The 23131-nt window shown below is 34.5% G+C and overlaps 1 protein-coding gene across 4 annotated transcripts in view; it reads right to left on the bottom strand.

The window, feature by feature from the left end:
- LOC126761692 (transient receptor potential cation channel subfamily A member 1) overlaps positions 1-23131 on the bottom strand; it is a 51169-nt gene that overhangs the window by 8584 nt on the left and 19454 nt on the right. For 3 of the 4 annotated variants that reach the window (XM_050478050.1, XM_050478051.1, XM_050478053.1), the window contains 8 exons: positions 21703-21859; positions 21488-21578; positions 19262-19457; positions 18652-18759; positions 9756-9944; positions 4141-4950; positions 3738-4052; positions 3437-3547 (listed from right to left, as the gene is read on the bottom strand). In XM_050478050.1, the coding sequence (XP_050334007.1) occupies positions 3437-3547; positions 3738-4052; positions 4141-4950; positions 9756-9944; positions 18652-18759; positions 19262-19457; positions 21488-21578; positions 21703-21859 (1977 nt within the window). Of the gene's footprint in view, positions 1-971; positions 1080-3436; positions 3548-3737; positions 4053-4140; positions 4951-9755; positions 9945-18651; positions 18760-19261; positions 19458-21487; positions 21579-21702; positions 21860-23131 lie in introns of all 4 variants that reach the window. The other variant, XM_050478052.1, reaches the window with a different exon arrangement.

Here is a 23131-nt window from a genome sequence, read left to right as displayed (position 1 = left end):
TTTAACGTACCCTACTTTTTTAAAGAAAAAAGCTCAAAAGCTTCAAATTTAATGGAGATTGTTTATTATCACTCGAAAGAATATTCCTTGGCATTTATTTTTTGAAAATTATCCCTTTCAAATGTTGGCCGCGGCTACGTCTCAGATGGTCCATCCGATGAGTCCAATTTTCAATAACTCGTTCGCCCATTCCGACTGGTAACTAGCGAATGACCCGCGTGATGTTTTGCTCCAACGCCCGAATCGAAGCGGAATTGTCCGCATAGGCTTTAGACTGTACATATCCCCACAGGAAAAAGTCAAACAATGTGATCTTGGTGGCCAATCGGCCAGCCGGCAAAAAAAGTCAACTTATCTGCTCACCGAAGTGTTCTCTTAATAAATCCATTGATTGATGCGATGCTTGTGAAGTGGCTCCATCTTGTTGAAACCAAATGTTGCCGAGATCACGAACTTCAATTTCAGGCATCAAATAGTCGGTAATCATGGCACGATAGCGGTCGCCATTAAAGGTATTTTGTGCGCTTTCAATTTAAGATTTCGCCGTAAATGCCCCCAGTCTTTCCTGCGTCAGTCTGAGTTCAAGTTATAGATATATTTCCAACCTCGAATAATCAGCCTTTCGTATATGTATGTATGTAAATAGATCAACTCACATTGATAATCGAAAAATTGATTGACAATCTCCGAAAACTGACTTTAGAATTTTTAGTTTGTTCAGATTTTAAGAATATAAGACTATATACAACAACACAAATATATACATTGTTAGACATATTATTTGCGAAAACAGTTTAGAGACGAGACATTTTATATCTTACAAACGGACACAGTAGATAGCAAGTGAGAGTTAATGACACTTTTTAGAGACTTCCAATTGGTTTCTTTTAAAAAATTATTCAATATATTTGGACTTTGCTTAAGGCAATACATAAATTAGATGATAATTTACTTCACATAAAACGACTCACATTTATGGTGAGCAATGGTTCGGGTCTCCAAGTGGGATCATTAAGCATCAGACGCTTCTTAGCAATCTCGTCAGGGGATTTTTGAATTGGATGAAAAGAATATTTTATCTGCAAACAGAATTGATTTTTTTATTTTTAATTGTGAATATTTTCATGTTTTGTGGATAACCTTGTGGCAGTGAAGAATGCTGAAAGTTGCCTAGGTAAATAAATATTTAATCTAATTGTGCGGAATTTTATATATCAGACTCGTTAGATGAGTCAGCGTTTGTTACGCGATAATGATTCAATTATAGGCGATAGTAAAGTCTTGGCTAACGTTCGTTGAAGCCAGCTTTTAGACAAAAAAAATCCATTTTTCAGAACTACCCTAAACATAGGTTAGAAAATGTTTAGCAACAATGTTTTCCATAACTTTCAATACTTTGTGAGTTTCTTAATTTTGTTGTGGTCGTATTAGAATGCGATCTAGACTTTACTATAAAAGAAAAAAATCATTAAATCATTTTGACCTCGTTGTTATCAGAAAATGTGTCTCAAAATTTTCGTACAACCCAATTATTGTTTTTTAAAAGCTGTAAGACTTTTATACTTTTAATTATACATTATTTTCTGGGTACTCTATATATTTTGTAGTAGAAAAGTTTACATATGTACATCTCCGTTGTGGAAAAAAATTTGTTTCTTCCGACTTAACAACAGCTCTCATTTAAATACCATAGATATGTTTTAGGAGTTACTGAGACAAATATCATTTGAAATGTTTGGAAGTCATCGAGGCCGTTTTTGGAAAAGATTCAGGTCTTTTGATACAATTCTAACACTGATGCTCTTGATGCTCAAAACATTAACCAAAAGGTGTTGAGTCGATCCACAGATGATGTTGAGACTCGCTGCTATCTCTCTGTAGCCAACTCGATGATTTTCAAGCATTGTTTCTTTGATATGTTCGAAGTTGTGTATGGATGACTCGCGTGAGGCAAGTTTTCGATAATTTCACGACCTCCATTGTAGGCTTTGGGCCACTCAAATGCTTGTGTTCGTGATAAAGTAGACTCCTGGAAACACTTCTGCAATATTTTCAACGATTGCGTAACCGTAATACCCTTGGAAACACAAAATTTCAAAAAGTTTATGTAAAATTTGTTTCCATAGTAAAAATCGCCACGAAAACTTTTTGATGCTGCCAAACACACATTAATTCTTCACAGGAAAATATTTTATTTATGAGATCCACTTTAAGTGGTTACATGGGCTTACGAGTTTCAAAAACTCGAATTTTTTATTACCTTATTAAACTCTACAACATTTTTAGAATATTGTCCTACATTTTCAAGTTGATCCGAGTGATAGTTTCGTAGTACAGCCTTGAGAACTTGTGCGCTCGAGTTTAGCTGGGCTGAGAGCGCCGTTTTTAAACGCGATTTCTCGAAACAGGGTTTGTGAAGTCGGTTGGCAAGATTTCTCGAGAACTACTCAACCGATCTTCATGAAATTTTAAACAGATCTTTGAGATATAATTCTTAAAGACTTGGACGAATGATTTTTTTCGATTACAACTATTTGAATAAAAAAAAAAAATTCATTGAAATTTAATTTTTTTTTTTTGTAAAAATGTCTGCCAAAAATACAATTTTTCAGTTTTTTTCTTCGTTCAAGTTCTAAGTTGCGGAGTTAGCTAAAGCACACTTTAGATGATCCTGTAAGGAGTAATCCTGCCAACGCGGGCTCATCTTTTTTCCGAGGGGGCGCCGGAAATGGCGTCACAATGGCTGAGTTTAAAATATTTTTTCCAAAAATGTCAGAATTTTTTTGTTAATAGTGTATGTTTGTAACAATAAAAAATTCTAATAAAATATTTAATTTTTTGTATGAGACAAAAATTTTTGAAAAAGGCTTTTTTACCCGAAGAAATCCTGGGGTTACCCTTAAATGAACCAGTCCGGGTCATTTTTGATCAGATGTTATATATTGTTATATGTTCACCTATATGTAAGAAGCCCGACTTCTGACTCCTATTTGGCGCTGACGAGGAAGTCTTATGTATGTGTACACTTATCAGGCCGTTTAGTACCGTTTTGCTAAGAGCTGCTTGTATATTATATTTTATATTTGTATCTTTCCTTCTTTTAATACTAAATACACTAAACACATACAAATTAAAAAAAAATACTAAGTAAACTAGCTACACTATGTGTGGAAGATTGTAATCACAATTATTTAAAAAGCCAAGCATTACATAAGAAATATCGTAAGAGGCAGGCAGGCAGGCTGTAAATCATAAAGAGACAGAGAGAGATAGAGAGGGAGAAGGAATGTGGGCAAATATTTATAAACTAACGGCAATAAAAGAAGTCGCAGGCAAGTACTTTTGCTTATAGATAGAAGTGAAAGACATAGAGGCAGGCGGGTAGTCAGGCAGTTAACGGTATAAATATGAAGTCGATGACACATGCTCTGCTTACATTTAACGCCGGCAATGGTGTCAAATTCGAATGAGCTATCGTTTCGTCGGTTTTCTCATCCAATTTATCAAACATGAAAGGACATTGCAGATAGGAAAACGAATATTTTATCTGCAGTTGAAGATGAAGTGTTAATAATTTTATGCATTTTACCGCTCACAAATACTCATTTGTATATAATTGCAATTAATTAAAGACAACTTATTATATAAGAACTATCATATACGAACTCTCGAACTTGTGAGACAAGCGCAGACTGAGAGAGAGTGTTGACGACTTAAACTACTGAAACCGTACTTACGTAGTAACTCTTGGAATCACGCTTGCAGTTCGCCTTTGTTATGCACTTGTCCAGCACAGCCTCGAACACTTTTGGCATCGACGCGATTAGTGCCAGTATAACACAGGGATACTTGTCGGAGCGCAATGCCATCACCTCATTGGCGCGATTCTCATGTGTTACCATAGCCAATGCCGATTCGGGATATTTGTAATAGATGGCATAATCGATGGCGCTCATATCGATGTTGTTGTAGAAGAGTTTACAGCCCATTGAGAGTAGCACGGAGATGGCGTGCGGTTTATTCTCCATTGTGGCCAAGTGAAGTGCGGTATTCTGCGGAAGAAAGTTGAAGGCGTATTGGGTTTAATGATTGTTACATTTTTTCGAAGCTCTGAAATCAATCTATGCAAGTCATACTCACGCCTTCCTTGTCGACCTGATCGAGCAGATGTGAATGCACCGAATGCAACAATTCAATCGTCTGTATGTAACCGGACATCGCAGCCAAATGCAAAGGATTGCGTCCATTATGATCGCGATGCAAGAGCGCACCCCGATTTAACAGCAACTGCACCACACGCGTATGACCTTGCTGTGAGGCGATATGTAACGGTGTCAAGCCCTCGCCATCACTTTCGTTGATAATGAAGGAACCCTTCTCCGAATCAAGTAACTGTTTGACGGTATTAAAACGTCCATAACGTGCGGCAAAATGCAAAGGACTCTCGTTGTTGTTATTCTTGAGATTAATGCAAGCCCCGAGACGTATTAGATTCTCCAGCGAACGTATGTGCCCGTCACGACTGGCATAGTGTAATGGTGAACAGCCTGAGGCATCTTTTTCGTTGAGCAGCTGCACAAGTTGAGAATGTGATTGGGTCTTGTTCACTTCCTCGGCGAACTCTGGCAGCCGGCCACCATTCATGATCACAAAGTGCAAGACGTTGCGTGAAGATGCATCCTTGACATTAATACCAGCGCCGAGACGTATTAGCAGATGTACAGTTTTCCAGCCGCTGCGCGATGCGGCGAGCAAAATCGGTGAGCGATGCTCTTTGTCGAGCGCATTAATGTCAGCGCCCTCCTTCACCAAGTATTCGACAATGTCTGGGTGATCAAACATGGCAGCGCAGTGCAGCGGTGTCATTTTCTGAGCGTCAGTGCAGCTGAGGCAAGTGATCTTCTCCGACGGTTGCATGCTGAACATAAGTTTGACGATCTCGATGGCACCCTGTATGAGAGAGAAGCAACGTAAATATATAGTATATCATAGAAGGAGGCTATTATATGATTTGATTTGAACAACTGTTTGAATAGTTCTCGAATACCGAAACGGGAGAAAAGCTAAAATTTAATATAAGGTTTGTCCCGAGTTATGACTAGGTTTCACATTAAATAAGAAAACAGAAATGTTAAGCATTATTTGAATAAGATTCTTCAGCATTTAAACCAACTCATGTGTCGTTCCCTGATGTTATGATATAAAAGATACAAAGCCATATTAAAGTATATGGAAGTGAGATGTTAGTTTTAGTTAATAGATATGTACTATATATCTGACTGCTTCCGTTCCGAAGACAGTCGAGTATGTGGAATTAGGTGTATGGATCACAAAGAACAACGACTGCCAACACCTCAGCATTTCGGAAAACTTCTAAGTATCTTCCATAATTGATAGCAGTGGCAAAGACTTCAATAAACGTCCGGAAACTAAGGAAAGTCTATACTAAATATCGGTTCACAAAGAAGTGATGAAATTATTGTGAGTTTGTGGAAAGATCGCCTTCGCTGTTAGAGATAGTATTTATGGTATTTATTCGGGAATCGGATACCAGGATCAACTTCGGACTGAGCAGACAAGTGAGAAGTAAAGTCCTCTCTCGACGACAAAGACCAAACTCTACAAGCTACTCATCTATATGGTGCAGAGGCATGGACGATGACAACATTTGATTAGTCAGAGATCTATAACCGCGTAAGCGGTGTCTACGCGAATAAAGAAGAAGCAGTTATAGTCTTCCGAAAAGGTGCCATCGGTGCGTTGACAGTTTACTAAAATGATTAGTTAAATTTTTCTCAGGCGAGATCAGATAAAAAACCTTATGGCTAAATTCTTCATTGGTGCTAATACCGTACCACCCGAGACTTCGAAATTCGTTCTCACGACAGTCGGGTCTAAGTGGTAGGAACCGACGCGGATTTTTATCCGGCCAAGGATTGTCAACTCGGCAGCAAGCCTCGAAATTATTTCAGAAATATTTTCTGCCGCTACAACAATAACTTTTTGGAAAAAAAATCAGTAATTGTCATTAATTTGTAGTTTTTGTATTGATACTTGTTGCAATTTTAAGAAAAAAAAAACGTTGTAAGATCAAGAGGTTTATAAAAAAGCAAAATATTTTATCAGTAAGCGGTTGCCACCTACTTTTAATATTACATGGTATGTTTTCTTTTTTTTAAATAAATTGATAAAAGAAATGGATTATTTTATTCTGCGCTCAAACTATTGGGCTTGAAGAAGATTTATAGGCATATTTCTAAATAGGGTTGCCAGATGTTAAAAATTTTTATTAAAAAAACTAACAAACTAAAATAAATGTTAAAATGCAGCAACAAAACAAGAAAGGGTTTCATGGGAAAAAATTTTGAAAATAGGGTTGCCATATTTAAAAAATTAAAATAAAGAAATTATATATATTATAAAAAAATGCGACAATGCGAAAAATTTTTAGTGGAGAATTTTTTTGAAAACAAGGTTGCCATATTTTTAAAAATTTAATATTGCTAAAATTATTAATAATAAATTAGTTATTGTAAAACGAGTGTCAAATAACTGCTATTTCAGAAATGTTTGTTAAAAATTTTTCTATGGAATTAGCACATTCAGAGAAGTCTTATTTCTGAAGCGCGTGTTTTACGCCCACAATTTATTTTATTTTCAGTAAACACAGTACCGTCTTCAATTACCAAATGTCAAATGACAGAATTTGAGGTTATGTAAATACATTTATGGCTCTAATAAGTAACCTCATATTTGTTTGATGTTTAACCTGGCATATTGCAAATTTGTTCTAGGAATTTTCTATTTCTAAAATATTGTATTCAGTTAATATGTATGTATATATTAAATTTAAAAGAAAATATATTTTTTTCAAACAACCAATGCAAAAAAGACTTCTATAGCAGTCGGCCACCTCTGACTACCAAGCGATGTTGCTGACTTTAAGTTTCTTCGAAAAATTTTCTTTCAGCGCGCACACCTTCATTGAACTGCAAGGTGGTTATTTGTAGCGAATATTGCAAATATGCTACTCATATACGAGTATATGCGTGTCTGTATGTGTGTTTAGGTTATTGTCTATGTTTGCATAGCAATTCGCGCCATTTTGTTTAGCAATACATGTGCGCACAGCTTAGTGTGTTGCTAACGTAGCAGAAAATAAGCGCAATGCTTGACGGATGATTCAGCAGATTGCTTTGCCGCCAGTTCGCACACATTGCAAAGTTGTTGTTGTCATGTATTTTGTGTCAGTTATTAATGTAAAAAAAAAAAATTCCTGTGCTAATTTGAACAACATTCCTTGATGTTTGTATGCTTGTTATGCGCATGTAACTATGTGCCCTTATGTAAGCAAGAGTAATGTGAAAGTCATTCTCGAGATACCTTAGTCTACCTATGTACATATTTACCAGTAGCAAACAGTACTCGCGACCGTGAAATTTTTGTGTTTATATAATTTTTTTTTGTGCAACCACTTAGAAGCTTGCGAACAAGTGGCCAAATGTAAACAATACCCTAAAAAGCCTTCTTAGAAAATTACCGGCAGCAAGTAAAGGAGAAACCAATAACTGCATGTGCCCAAATAAATACGAGTTATTATTTGACTTCTCGACTAATTAAATTGTCGAGATACTAGAGCCTTGTAGCTTTGTGTTATCGTAAATATTTTCATTATACATTTTTAATTAATAAAATATCGCAGTTGGTTTTTTTACGTGCTACCGTTAATACAGAACGAAATAAATATGTCTTGAAACTTAAAACTCTAATTTCTCCAATGCTGAGCAGACTATCATCTTCTACCAACACCTCCGTTCACCAAAAACCATCAACGATGGGGAGAACGAACTAGCAATAATATTACCAAAAAATTTCACCACGATGAGACTTATCGACATTAGCATATGGTCTCAACATTTTACCATTTCAAAGAACCAAACCTTAATCTGTAATATATTTCCTGCTGAAGTTTTTATCGATATTGACACTAGAGAAACGAGTATTTTTAAAACTTTTGCCGACAGCTGCCATCCATTTCTGTTGTGTGCATTGATATTGCCAGAAAAATGGAGGGCTCTTAAATTCCGTAGCCATCGCCGAATGACTGACGACTTTTTATAGGAGGTTCCTTCAAAGAAAACTCTTGCGCATAGCTTAGATTATTTTGCAGTCCCGATCTGGGGTCTACTATAGGTCTTAAAGGCAGTTTTTATGCTTTAAGCCTCTACCATCTAACGAGAAGTACAGGAAAAAAGATGTTTTTTACGATATGAACCAAATTGACATTTGTATTAGATTCCTGAGGGATCATGTAAAGTAATTGTCTGTCATAGGGGAAGTTTCTTAAAATGGTTCTTATGAAAAGAAATTAGACGATTTGGCCTAAACTACCACAACAATCATTTCATTAAGCTTCCTCCCTGTAGAGCCTCTCTGTAGTAAATGGTATCCAGAAGTTGATGGATCGTGTGTAGGTATTGCTATATGAGGTCTTTTTATACCAGAAAGATTGGCTTGATATCCCAATGTGATGTTCATCAAGTTGTGAGAAGCCTTGATATTTTTTAATAACCACTTTACCTCTATAGATATCTTACGCTTCTTTATAGATCAGCAAGATTTGTGAATTAATTTTTAAGTGGATATAGCTTTGATGTCGCTGATTTGAAGGGAATTGCCACGAGAATCATTCGCTATAAGCAGGAAGAGGGAGTAAATACTTAGTGCCAAGCCTCGATTATATAGTAGATAGAGCATAACAACCTCTCAACCAGCGAGCCATTATCGATTTGTGTGGCTTTTCGATGTCCTGATGCAACACAATTCCTCTCCTATTGGCAGCTTCTGGGCAATCGTTTTCTTGAGACGGTACAGTTGTTGATAGTTCAGGTTCGAAATAAGAGTTTGGCCGTAGGGGAGTAGTTCATAGTACATGAATCTTTGTGAACCCTAGCAAACACACAATAAACTTTACTGATCGTGAACCCTGGCTTGGCTACAGTCTGTGCCGGCTCACAGCGATTCAATCGCAATCATTTTTGGTGCTCCTAAGCAATCGAAACTGTGGTTAGATAGTGGTAGAACTTGACAATTTGCATTTTATCACAATTGCAAGTGATTGGTTGTTACCGTATCAGAACCAGAAATACTATTAAAATTTTCCCTTACCTCGTTAATGTTTTCACTTTTATCGAAGAAGAACAGTAAAATGTGGCGTGTTTTCTCTTTGCTTTTGTCATGTGCTAAACCAATGCTGAGTAAATCAATCACAAAACTGTCTGAAAGTACGAAATCTTATCTTTCTAACGTCATATATGGCAGTGTAACCCGTTCGCACTCATACAACGCGAGATAAAGATGACTAAAGTCATCTCATGGAAAAATAGTGGATTTCTTTTGACAAGACCTTATATGAGTACCTATGTATAAATGAATTTATATACTTAAATCCCCTTATAAAGTGAGAGGATGAAATCATACCGCTGACTTGAAGGTCTATCACAAAAATCGGTTGAGGTTATGTTAGTTTGCGGAAAATTTTACTGTTGTTTTGGTGTTTGAAATTATGTTTTGAAAAAAAAAAACAGGGCTATGACAGCCTTTGGTTCCATTGATTTGAGAGCCTGTGTAGATTCTGGGATTTTCACAACATTTTTTGGTACTTAGGGGTTTCTTCGAGGTTTTTTCAATAATTTGGTGTACTTCGAGGGAAGTTCTTTATGCTCAGTCGGCAGACTGAAATCACACACACTCACCTGTGCGCAAGCCAAATGCACTGGCGTCGAGCGATCATGTTGCTGCTTAGAAATTTTAGCGCCTGATTTCAGGCAGAGCTCCACCGCCTTGATATCGCCGCCATGCACAGCCGAGTGTAGCGGCACATTGCCCTCAGAGTCGAAGAAGGACATCATTTCCTCGCGCAGACGGCCGCGTTGCTCGCCCCACTGTTGAGAAAAAATTATAATGATTAATGTTTACAGGGATATTGATATGTACAGAAACGGTTGTGGTAGTTAGATATGTATGCATGTATGTAGTTGTGGTATCTAAGCATTTTTTTACTGTTGTTGTTTGTTCTTCAAAGAATTATGCACATGAAATGATAAGAAATAACATTTGACACTTGATTGGGTTTTCATTTAGCGAATATTTATGTTGTTGCTGCTGATAAAGTACTGGATAATATGTAAATTACTAAGAAACGATATAGAGACAAATTTTATAAGAACAAATACTGAAAGTGAATAGTACAATTAAATTTCGTAAAGATATCCGGTCAAAGAAAAAAATTTCTCCAAGAGCTCTAGTGGTCCAATTTCAGCAGTTCTGATAAATTAGTAGATTTTTGGGGACATGAACGAACGAAACTTCAAATAACTATCTCAAAACTGACTGACTTTGCGTATATACAGACAGACATGGGTAAATCGACTCGGTTTATCGTTCTGATCATTCAAGAGGTCTATTGAAAAGTCTCCGTACTAAAACACATTTTTTGGTAAACTTCATTTTGTTTTATTCAACATACCTCCCTTCAAGGCTCATAGACTGATTATAGTGACCCTACAACTTTTCGATACAATTTTTGTATTTGGATTTGTTCTTTGCTTCAAAATAGGCCTCAGTTTTGGAGATCACCTCTCCAATCGACGAGAATTTCTTTCCTGCGAGCATTGTTTTCAGATCTGAGAACATGAAATAGTCGCTGGGTCCAGATCTGGAGAATACATTGCGTGCGAAAGCAATTCGAAGCCCTATTCTTGGATTTAAAAATTATTAATTTTAATAGTAATGGCTATTTATTTTGATTTAGCCCCACCCAAGGCTCGTTGCGGTAACCATCGCTAATCGTTGGAACTTACTTAATCTAAAATCAATCGGACAAAACTTGATCGAAGTTTTTATGGAAATTAACAAAATGGCGACCCAACAAAAATTATTCCAAATTTTCGGGAAAAAACTAACGGTTAATTGATTAATACTTTGATAAGTCACCACCTGTGTATGTTTTCAAAAAGCTGTGTTGAGTCGAGGTGCAGGTACATGGTCGCCTGTTCAAAGAACATAGTTTTGAAAAACACATTTGAAGTTTTATATGAACATTGCAGATTGCCCGAGAACATTTGCTAATTAACGAATAACTCGAAAATTGTTTAGGCTTATTTACTTAAAGTTTTCAGAGAATATTTCAAAGATATACGAGTTTTTGAAAATTGGATCTAGCCTTTAGCCCTTATACCAGAAATATGCTCTTCTTCTATTGGTTTGCTGAAACCTTTGGGTTAGTTGATTTCGATCGATAGTAGTGTAGCGGTAGCCCATTTCTCTCCCAGTTACATGACCGTGGTCGTAATATATTTCAGTAGAAGTCGAAAGAAATGCTTGTCTACAAAACACGCGCAAAAATGATAGCTCTGCTATTTCATTCTTAAGATTTGAATCCTTGAAAGTTCAATAACAAACTTAACTAAACTTGCATAGATTTGTATAGATTTATTAATGTCTTGTTGAGCTGAAATGAATTGGCTCTCACATAGGATATTTTTATTATCGCAGTTATGTAAATTCGAGGCTCATATGTTTAACAGAAGAGCATCACAACCTGCAGAGTCATACGATAAAGCGTTCGACTCTCGATTTTTTTTTACAGAAATTTAGGAATCGAACAGTAAACCCAGAAATTTGATAATACCAAGGGACTTATTGCTTTAAAGAAAAATTAAAGATTCAGATCTCCAAAGCCGATTTTGAAGTTTGGCACCAAACGTGTCTTCTATCAATTGTTTAAAAGCCTCAGAAATGCCAACCTTTAATAAGTTTAAGAAATATTTTTATAACGGTAACTTTAGCAATCCTTCTACTGTGTTTACTGAAATTATCCGCTCAGCAGTGTTGCTGCTTAAAAAGTTTTGTCAAAGCCAAATGCCGCACTCAGGAAATGCTGAAGTTGCTTGTAAACATTTAAGCGAGTTTAAGTTTTATTACGACAAATTGCATTTGCATTTTAGACAAAAACAAAAGACATGCCAACGAGTGTTACACGACAGTAAGCAGTTTTTAACAACTTCCTGTTAAAAAGGTATATACTCGTATGTAGGCAGGTTGCGAAGGACATCGAAGGTAGACCAATAGAAAATAAAATCTCTACTTGGAATCTTATATTTTATTCAGGTACAGTTTTCGGCAGAAGTACTTTTTTTTACATAAGAGCTATCAATTACCTTGCCACTCAGTCGACAAGATGAATAGGCTTTGGTTTTTAAAAACACCTTGAAAAACGAAAAAAAAAATCAATCATTTCGCTTTAGTCGACCACAATTTGAAAATATACCATTTAACTTAGTGTTTATTATTTAAAAACTATATTTCTTGAAACTATTTGGAACCTTTCGATTTTTTTTTTAATTATTGAAGCCTTCTGATAGTATTCTTGAGAGAATTCATCGATCTTCTAGTAAATATTTCGTCAAGAAAAAACCAATTGCCATAGAAAGATCTATATTTTACTTCTGTAATACTGAAATCCTACCGCTGAGCTACTCTGTAACCATGTTACTTTTAATCTTTATACCATCCGATCAAATTTGACTCGGACCATGTAGTCCATTTAAACTTTTTTTATGTTTGTGTGAAGTTTGATCTCCATACACCTATTAGTGTGTAAGGCAGCTAATTATTTACGTCCCGAAAAGTTTGTCTTGCAATTTTAACATGGAAAAAGTGAACCTCGCTTGTTTTAAATTTTGTGTGTTTGAATGGAATTACGGCTATGGAACCTATGAAATGTTGAAGAAGGATTTTGGAGGTCTATTTTATCACGCACATAATTACTTGAGTGGCAGAAAATATACAGGGAAAGGTCGTGAAACTTGTCTCATGCCAGTCGTCCATCCATCTCTGTTAACAACGATAACATTAAAAAAAGGAAAAGCAGCGGCTATTGAGAATCGTCGTTTTGTTATCAGAAGGATAGCAGTGGATCTCAACATCTCTTATAGATCGACTCAAAACATTTTGGTTTATGCTTTGTGTATAAAAACTTGAATCTTTTACAAAACCCTTGTCAGGACCCTACATTCATCAAACACAACATTAAAAGTGACGAGAAATAGATGTATGAATATGATGTCGAAAATTTCCAATAATTTCCTAAGGAATGACGGTTCAAAAATACGCCGAAACCGAGAAAACAAAGTCGGTCAAAACCACAGTTCATCAACATCATTGTTTTCTTTGAGTACCGTGGTGTGGGTCACCATGAAATCATTCCAATCGGTCTATAAGGAATACTACTTTTCCGTTTTGAGGCATCTGCGTGAAGTAATTCGTCGTAAACGACTGGATTTGTTGATAGAAAATACATAGAATTTTTTTTTTGGCCAAACACTAAACGGCAGTCATCGCTCATGATTACTTTGTTCTTCACTTCAATATGTGCTTAGCCTAAGCTTCATAACAAATTTAATATATGCGCTTTCTGGGACGTAGACAAATTTGCTTAAATGGTTGCGGACAGAATCTGGACAAAGGAAAGCAACAAGTGTTTCAATAATTTTCGAAATTGTGCTGCTTTTCACTATATACCGACACACATAGTTTTAATGAACTACAAACATTTAAGTATATTTTTTGTTGTAAAAAGGATTTTACTTGGCTCAAATGAATAAAGTCGGTTAATAACAAATGCTCGTTTGTAGAAGGGTAGATAGACGAGATTATACAAATGTATGATAAGATTTATATGATATGATTTTTTTTCTATAAAATCGCATATGCGGGAAATGTTCGACTGATCATTCTGAACATTATTGCCAAAGATACTATAGATCTAAAAGCGGTTTGGAGCGATTTTAAGGCGAATGGTATGGGAGATATGTGATATGTTGCCCCTCTGGCCAATTCCGACAAATGTTTGATAGAATATCAAAAAGCCTAAGTATGAAATTTCATTGCGTGATCTCAAAAACTGAGAAATAATTTTTATAATCTCTAAAAAAAACTTCGCCCTAAAAACAGATGATCTAAAAATCGCTGGCTAGTAAATGGGTTTTAGTTGCTCAGAAGGATTCGTAGCTTTTTCCGTTTTTTTTGGCTCGCTGTAAATCGACCCACTCTAGTATACATACACACATGCAGTACATTTTGATGAAGGCGCACGTGAAAAATGCGATTTTCGCCAAAAAAAATCAATGTCTCGATAGTTAACTCAGTATACAAACCTACAAAAGTATACTTGCAGTATATTTTTGTATATACAAAGAAAGATGAAAAGATCAAAGTGAAGAAATTCAAATGAAAAGCTACAAACACACATTTGCAGGCCACATTGTGGTTACATTAACGAGACAAGAAATCTGTGTATGTATGTATGTGTGTATGTATGTATATATGCCAGGATGTGTTCAAAAGTGTGTCTTTAACCAGCAAGCAAGAAAGCTTAGTTAGTAATTGTATATATGGTCTCAAAGACTTAACCACACACAGCCAAACACACTCATACACAGTGCTAAGAAGTGCTTCTGCAGGCTACCAAAAAAGTGTAAAGAAAGATGAGCAATGAAAGTTTGCGCGTATGTGTGCTTGGGTTGGTAATCTTTGTTGGAATAGCCTTCTATGAATATTGCCATTAAATCACTATTTTCTTACTTAAATGGATACATATATACATACATATAATGCACGTTTAACTTTAATCTAAGGTATGCCGGTTACTTGTGCAAAAAATTACATAAAATAAATTTAATGGCATGGCGATTAGTGGTAAGAGTGATCTTTTTGCCCGTTGATATCTTATAAGATTTTTTTTATTTGCGAAGGCTGTTATGACTTTAGTAGAAATTAAAATTTTTTCTTATTAATGCTCGTCCCCTCGTATATACAATGTACGAGTACATACATATATCCGATTTAACTCTGGACGAGCATCGTTGTTAGGTTAACCATTAAACGTTTGGTTTTTGGATCGAAGTTTCGAAAATGCGGCTCCAACCATATGACTCCGGCGTTCCTTAAATATGCTTCTGATGTTCACTTTTGGCAATGTCGTGAAATTTTGACAGTATTCAGGTTAAGAGGCACACGAAATATGAAAATATGATTTTTTTATTTTTTTTAGAAAACTCTTCACGATTCTGTAGTGATTGGGCTTTCACCGTGATTAAAGAAACAAAAAACAAAAAACATTGGGTAGCCGAAAAAGTCTTTTCGTATTTCTAATCAAATTTTAGCTTATTTTTTTGTTTTATATTTATTATAATAAATAAATAAACACGTATGTACCATTTTGGTCGACCACTTTTTGCCATTTTTCCGCTAGAGACATTATTCCATCAGTGTAAATCGAAATTTCCAGAACGGAAGCGAGCGAACTAAATGAGCACGAACTGATACAGCATCGTCTCCGTAGATTTCAAAAATTTCATTGGTGTCTTGCATGGTATTCTTCCCTTTTTTATACAAAATTTCAAAATACAGTCGAACTTCCATAACTCGAATCACTATTATCCCAAAAAAAAACTTCGACTTCGGGAGACTTCGAGTTATAGAAAAAATTTTTTTTTTAAAGAAACTCAATTGCTACTTTAGAGTATATTAAATGATGAATATGTATTTGTTGTTTAAAACACACATTACAGAAAACTGTAATAAGTTACAGTGAAGTGAAGTATTCAGAAATTAGTGACTGAAAATTTTCTTTTTTTTTTGTATTTTCAGTATAAAATGACTCTAATTTGTTTAAAGCCGTATAGTGCTTATCAGTTGTAGTGTCATTTGTTTGCAAATATAAACTCAATGTTCGGAAAGCATTTGGAGGCTGGTGAATAGTTTCTTCTACCGATCCCTCGCCGTCACTCTCCGTTCCGCTTAATATTGGATCATCTAATTCAGGGCAGTAATTCTCAACAATATCAGCATCTGTAGGAAAGCCAGTTGTGCAAAGGTCATTATCTACTGCAATATAATCCTGAAGAGTAGCACTGCAAGTTATTTTGTTTGCTTTTAACCATGCTTCGTAATCAGCTTCAATTACATTTCGATATTCATCAGTAGTACTTAAAAACTCAGAGATATGCCATCTTCCTCTTCCCATTCAGAGTATTGACCAAATCCAGCTTTTTTGAAGCAATTCGCTATGGTTTGATTTTTGACGGCAATATCCCAAGCTTTTGTTACATGATTGATGTAATCCGTAAGTGTAATATCTTGTTTTTCGTTTGCCTCTATACGCTTTGGTGCTTCTTTTACTATTCTGGTACGATAAAAAACTTTCAAGTTTTGAATTACTCCCTGATCCAGCGGCTGTAATTTAGAGGTCATATTCGGTGGAAAAAATGCCAGTTCAATGGCTTTCAGTTTGCTTTGTACGTCTTTAGAATGTGCTGGGCAATTTTCAATAAACAATAAAATTTTTCGGCCAGTACTTTGAAAGCGCTTATCCAAATTTAGAACCCATTCTACAAAAATTTGGCCAGTCATCCAGGCCTTGGAGTTATAGGAGAACTTCGAGTTATGGAAGTTCGAGTTACGGAAGGAAATTTATATGTTAATTACTCTCTTAATGCTACTGCCAACCCATTTAGTTCGATTTAGAGAAAATTCGAGTTAAAGAAGTTCGAGTTATGGAAGTTCGACTGTATATACCAAATTTCTTCATTATTTTCACTCACATTTGAACAACTGTAACTTTTTTTCAACCTCCCCGAATTAAATTTTTTGTTTGGTTAAATGAAGCTTAAAACCTCATCTTTTCAATATTATATGGTATGCCACAATGTGATCGGTAGCACTGGAGATATACTGCAGCGATATCTATTGATAAAATACGAAAATATTTTTTCGACTACCCAGTATTATTAATCTGTAACAAAATTTTTCAGGCCATTTGGTATGTGAAATGTAGGATTTTAAGTAGAGGTTTTTGTATATAGTTGAGGTTGGGGAACAGAATTCGTCAAACGATTCTTGATTTCTGAAGCCTCCGCTAATATTTTATATCTGTTTGCAAAGTGGACTGTTTTGGAAAGAAGCTCTTAAGACATATTATTAAAAAACAAAGATAGAGAGAGTAAAATTGATTCTGGGCATTTGAGGTATATATTGAATCGTATCTTGAAATGACGCTAACGCTCGCTATGTTTCATAGCTTGGTTCTTTTTTGAGGTATTCTATCAATGGTTTGCACTCGACTCTGTCCCTCAGTTTTTGAGATGTCGATCTGCAATTTTGCACTCGTCGTTTTCTCTCAAAGAAGCTGCGCATTTGTTAGAATCGCCAATATCCGACCACTATAGCTTATAGCTGTCATACAAACTGATCAATCAAAATCAAGTGCTTGTATGAAAAACTTTTTTATTTGACGAGATAACTTAAAGAAAATTTGCATGGATTATTGTCCAAAGCAACCATATAACATCCGAAGATATTGTTCAGATTGGATCACTACAACGCATAGCTGTCATACAAACTGTTCGAACGAAATCAAGTTCTTGTATGCAGTTTTTTTTTTGTTTGATAATATATCTTCACGAAAATTGGCATGAAATACTTTCAAAGTCAACTGTACAATCTCCGAACAAATAGTTCAGATCGGATCACTGTAACATATAGCTGTCATACAAACTGATCGAAGAAAATCGGGTTCATGTTTTAAATTTTTTTCGATTTGTGCAGGGTATTATCGGGGCAGTAGAAATTAACGACATTTTGGCTTTAAAATGCAATGAAAAGTGTTCTTATTGCTAATCATTTGCTTTCATCGTATAGGTGACCGGTGCGTATACGTAACCTTTTTCTTGCCTTTTAGCGATAAAAAGCAGTATTTCCAGCTAAATGATTTGTCTAAACGAGTTTTAACGTTAATTTAGTGGTTTTATTGTACCTTCTTACTTTCGTTACCACCACTGGTGTTTGTTGTGTTTGTACATACATACATTAACACATAGTATGCAACAGACTTTCTTCAACTATACTGACTTTTGTAAAAGTAAAGTGCATCTTTAAGGGTTGTAATATATAAAGCATAAGCAGTAGTTTACTTAGCAAATTATTATTTCTTAACTAAAATATATTTGAGAGAAATTTGCGAAATACTTCCCACAATTTATCCTTTACTTTGTATAACCTCAAGAGACCATTTGCGGAATGGCATGTGGCTTGGACAAATATTTGCGAAATAACACAATAAAATAAGCAAATAGAAACAGTCATGTGGTATGCACACATACATACTAACATATTCATATGTATATAACAGCAAGGACAGCAAATATGTAAATAAATGTTTTGTGAACAAGTGTTTGTGTAGATATTCACAAGTAAGCAAAGGTTAACAGTACCACAAAATTTAAGTAAAAATATATATACGAAAATGTCTACGAAGTCATGTCAGCGTAGGCGTGCCGTACAATTATATATATATAAACACATTTAGACGCTGCAAATGTCAAATCAAAAGATACAAATAATTATGTAAGAAATAACTGTGAATATAAAGTGTGTACATATAAATTTAAGGTTTGAGTCCACTAACTACTAATACATACAAACAAAACTTGAAGAGGGAACTATGGATGTGCATGTGTTCGTTCAACATTTTCATATACACACACACATACACATTTTGTATGTATGTACATATATGCGTTTACTTGCCTGCAAGAAGACCTCCATCGTTCTGGAGCTGGCATTCTTAGCCGCTTCGTGTATGGGATAGTAACCGTTGTTGCAAGGTGTGCGGGGACATGCTTCGAATTCGGTTATCTGGAAGATACGACAGACATATGCAACACGTATTAAATGGTGTTCAAATGACGCTACACAACAATAACAAAAAAAAAAAAACAATTAAAACTACTACAATAACAATAACTACTTGTATAATGATGGGGAAATTATGGTAACAAAAATAATAATTATGAATGATTTTAAAGAAAAAAATGATGGGAGCTAACGAACACATACATAAATGTGTTAGTGGTAAACCATATAAGGAAGATATGTAGGAAATGTATGTATGTGAGGTGACGTAGAATCGGTTTTATATACAAATGTACTTATGTCTTTAGTATAGAAATTAAATTAAAGAATTAGTATATAAATATTTTTTATAAAATATATGTTTGTTTGAGCCTATATGTATATACTAGTGTCCATACAGCCTTAATTTACACTCATCATACTTTCATACACACATACATTACACTTTTCTTGCATATTCTCTTCTTCACACATACAAAGATCCATTTTGCAATTGCTCACTCACCAGTATTCTGGCGCACTCCTCGTGATCATAAATGGCGGCCAAGTGTAAAGCTGTGCGTCCATGTTCGCCGCCTTGTTTTATATCGATTTCCTTGCGGTATCTGCCCATAACTCGTAGTGCCTGCACGTTATTCAGTTCGGTTGCTAAATGTATTGGCGCCTGTTTCTTCTCGTTGAGTAGGCCGGTATCGACGGGTCTGTGGTGAGTGTGAGAGCATGGAAATTAATTATTAAGAGTTGTTCAGACAAGTTTTGGTTATTCTTAGGTCAAATAATATATTTCTTTCTTATAATTTATTGATTCGAAAAAGCCTCTTGATTATATTTAACCGATCTTTTTGTATTGAAACTTTATGTTATAATATTCCGATCTGAATTGTTCGGAGATTGTCCAGTAGGCTTTAAAAGTAATTCAAGCCAAATTTTGTTAAAGTAGTTTGTCAAATAAAAAAGTTTTTCATATAAGAACTGGATTTTAGTCAACGAGTTTGTATGGCTATATACTATAATGGTTCGATCTTAACAATTTGATCGGAAATTATACCATTGGATTACATAGTAATTCGTGTCAAATTTCTTGAAGATATCTCGTCAAACAAAAAATTTTTTCATACAAAAACTTGATTTTGATCGGTCAACTTGTATTGTGGTAGTGATCCGATATCGGCGGTTCCGACTCAGCTCGGCGATACCATTTAGATATATACTTTATAGTTTCTCCGAAATTTGCGTTAGTGTGTTTAAAAAGTTCATAATTTTCGAAAAATTTGTTACCAATAACTTTATGTTTGATTTTCATTTATTTATTAATATTTGACGAAGTGAGTTAGTTATTTTATATATGCTACACCGATTCGTCATGCCTGTTAATATAGCCGCTGACATCAGACATTTTTTGTCAAGCAGTTTCTAATATGTTTCATATATGGTTTGTAAATATTAATATTGATATTTTCCGAATCAAAAAGTTCAATCTAAAATATTGTATTTTATTCAAGTACAATCTTCTACTATCTCGTTTACTCTTCAAGTAGAGTCCATATAAGCATATCTTAGAAAGATATAAGTATTTACTCCGATACTGATCTTGAAATCACTGACTTTACGTTTGTAACTAATCGATCGGTTACTCCCGATCGACACCCTACGTATTACGGCTTGTATGGTCATCTGATTATAGTTGAACCACAATTAAATGGATAGCTTTGCAGTGACGCTAAAACTCTCGACATTTCGTTCTTCAAAAGTGGGTTCTTTTTTAAAGATTGAGGTTGAAATTCCATGAATCAGTTAGCTCTAGTCATCCTGGTAAACTAGCGGGAATGGAAATCAATCGTTTGGCCATATTTCTGATGGGTTTAAGGCGTTTTGTCTTTCCATATTTAAGATCTATTGTCATTCCAAAGCACTGGTTTAATTCAAACTCCGCCTCAAAGATCAATCTTAATACCTGAAATTACCTAACCTAACCTCAACCCTTCGATAAGTCAATGAAATCCTAATATGAAATATGTTAGTGGACCATAGTCTGAGATATCAAATACATTCTCTTTTACAAAATACTTTTAGGGTTTGCTAAGTTTCTCTTATTTTTAATTTTAAAACAAAAAAATGTTTTTATTTGCTTTTTCGATAGCTTATATTTCCATAAATATCAATGGAAATCTTGAATAGTTTTTACAGCGTTTTAAAGACGGACCGCTCAGGCACATATAAATGAACTCTAAAGGTATTTCAAGAGACATTTTTCAGAATTGCTGGCGTCATAACTCAACGAGAAATTGACCGATCGACTTAAAATTAAAACTGAGTATTTTGAATATATTTACTATACAAACGATCTTTTTGATTGGTTGAAAATCGTCGACTTGACATTAATAGAAACGACAATTTTTTACCTAAAAAACGATTTTTTTTTCAAAATTACGCCATTTTGTTAATTTTTGATATATTCAATAACCTTTTTGAGTTTCTTTTCAGCTAATCATTCGGCAATTGGGGCACTTCCGCAGACAGCACATAACTCCGTTATTTTTCAATATTTTTGTAAAAAAACAATCTTAAAATATAGTTAAAGATATACCTTATTACGTTCAAAGAAGTTCGAAATATTCAATCGCGTACTTTCTCTTATAAAAATTCACGAAAATCGTTTTTTTTTTATGCGTCACGGTATACTTTAATTCTAATATGTTTTGTGAATCAATTTTCAAATATATCTACTTACATAGAAAGTAGATAACTAAGTGCGTCGAACGAATTATTCTCAACTGCCACATGCAGCGGCGTGTTGCCCGCATTGTCCTTAGCGTTGAGATCTGGAAATAGGAAAACAAGGCAGTTAATAAAATAAGTATTCAATCAGAAAATATAGAAGATGCCATTAACACCTTAATATATATGTACATATATATTTACATACAGTATGAATAAGCAACCTACCTGCACGCTGATCATTTATGTAGCGCAAAATATTCACACGATTTCGTGCCGCTGCCTGGTGTGCTGCTGTGCGCCCCTTGCTGTCCCTTATCGACAAACGTGCATTATCCGACTGATATAGTCGCTTAAACTCATCCAAATTTCCTGATTCTGCTGCCTGTAAGTCAAGCAGAAATGTAACAAATTACATAAATGTAGATATTTGACTAGAAGAAGCTATGGTAAGTGTATGTTTTTCATCTTATAAAGAAATGTGTTCGAATTCAGTATGAATAATTTATGTAAATATGTATACATAGCTAGCCAACTCAGTACTCTAGTAGCTGTCATGAAGGTGTAAAATTCTTCGGAAATTTATTATTTAATGCTAAGTTGCTTATATGAATTATTCATTCGAGTATGAAATCGCAAGTATTTTTCGCTTTACATTATAATCTTATAGCGGAAAAATTAAGTTCAAAGCAAAAATGAAAAGAAATAAATCAAAAAGAGTTCATAAAATGTTAATAACTACTTTTTAAAATATTTTTCCGCCAACTACAATGGAAATTGCTCCTCATATTAATTATTTGCTCTCATACTAAAGGGCATCAGTGCGTATACGCAACCTATTTTCCTTATTACTCGTTCGCTAGCAATAAAAAGCAGTAATTCCAGCTAAATCATTTATCCAAACGATTCTAATTAAGTTTTCATAATAATTTATTGCTTGCTTTTCATTGCAGATATACATATATATGCATACATGCATACACTCGCTTGTACATATATATTTGAATAGATTAGTTGCTACAGAAGGTAATGTATGTAATGTAATGTATAAATATATTTTCTGACGCTATTTAGCTTATTAAATTTTTGCATATCGGAATGTTCGAAGTAACGCATTTCTAGACATTCCATATTACTCCTAATTATATCTTAATTTCTTGTTAGTATATCCATATACTTGTATGCATATTGGTAATAGAAAGTAGGAAGAGAAGTAGATATGCAGTTATAATATTGGAATAATTTAAAAGATAATGATTTGTAAGCAAGTGAATAAGATAAGTCTGTACAAGCTGCTTGATTAAGTGATTACATGGGTTTCCTCGGGTAAAAAACAGACTTTTTTCAAATTTTTTTTTCATACAAAAAATTAAATATTTTTTTTTAGAATTTTGTATTGTTACGAACATACACTATTAACAAAGAAATTATGAAATATTTGAAAAAAAATGTTTTAAACTCAGTTATTGCGACGAACTCCTTACAGAATCATCTAAAGTGAAAAAAACTTGTTTTAGGTAAAACCTTAACTTTGAACTTGGACGAAGGAAAAAAAAACGGAAAATTTTATTTTTGGCAAAAATTTTTTACAAAAAAATTAAAATTTTATAGTTGTGATATAGAAAAAGAAATTTTTTCGTCCAAGTGTTTAAGAATT

The sequence above is a fragment of the Bactrocera neohumeralis genome, chromosome 6 (genome assembly GCF_024586455.1).
Source record: "Bactrocera neohumeralis isolate Rockhampton chromosome 6, APGP_CSIRO_Bneo_wtdbg2-racon-allhic-juicebox.fasta_v2, whole genome shotgun sequence".
NCBI classification, from domain to species: domain Eukaryota; kingdom Metazoa; phylum Arthropoda; class Insecta; order Diptera; family Tephritidae; genus Bactrocera; species Bactrocera neohumeralis.
The sequence above is the reverse complement of the archived record's forward strand: the minus strand, read 5'-3'. Positions and strand labels throughout refer to the sequence as shown.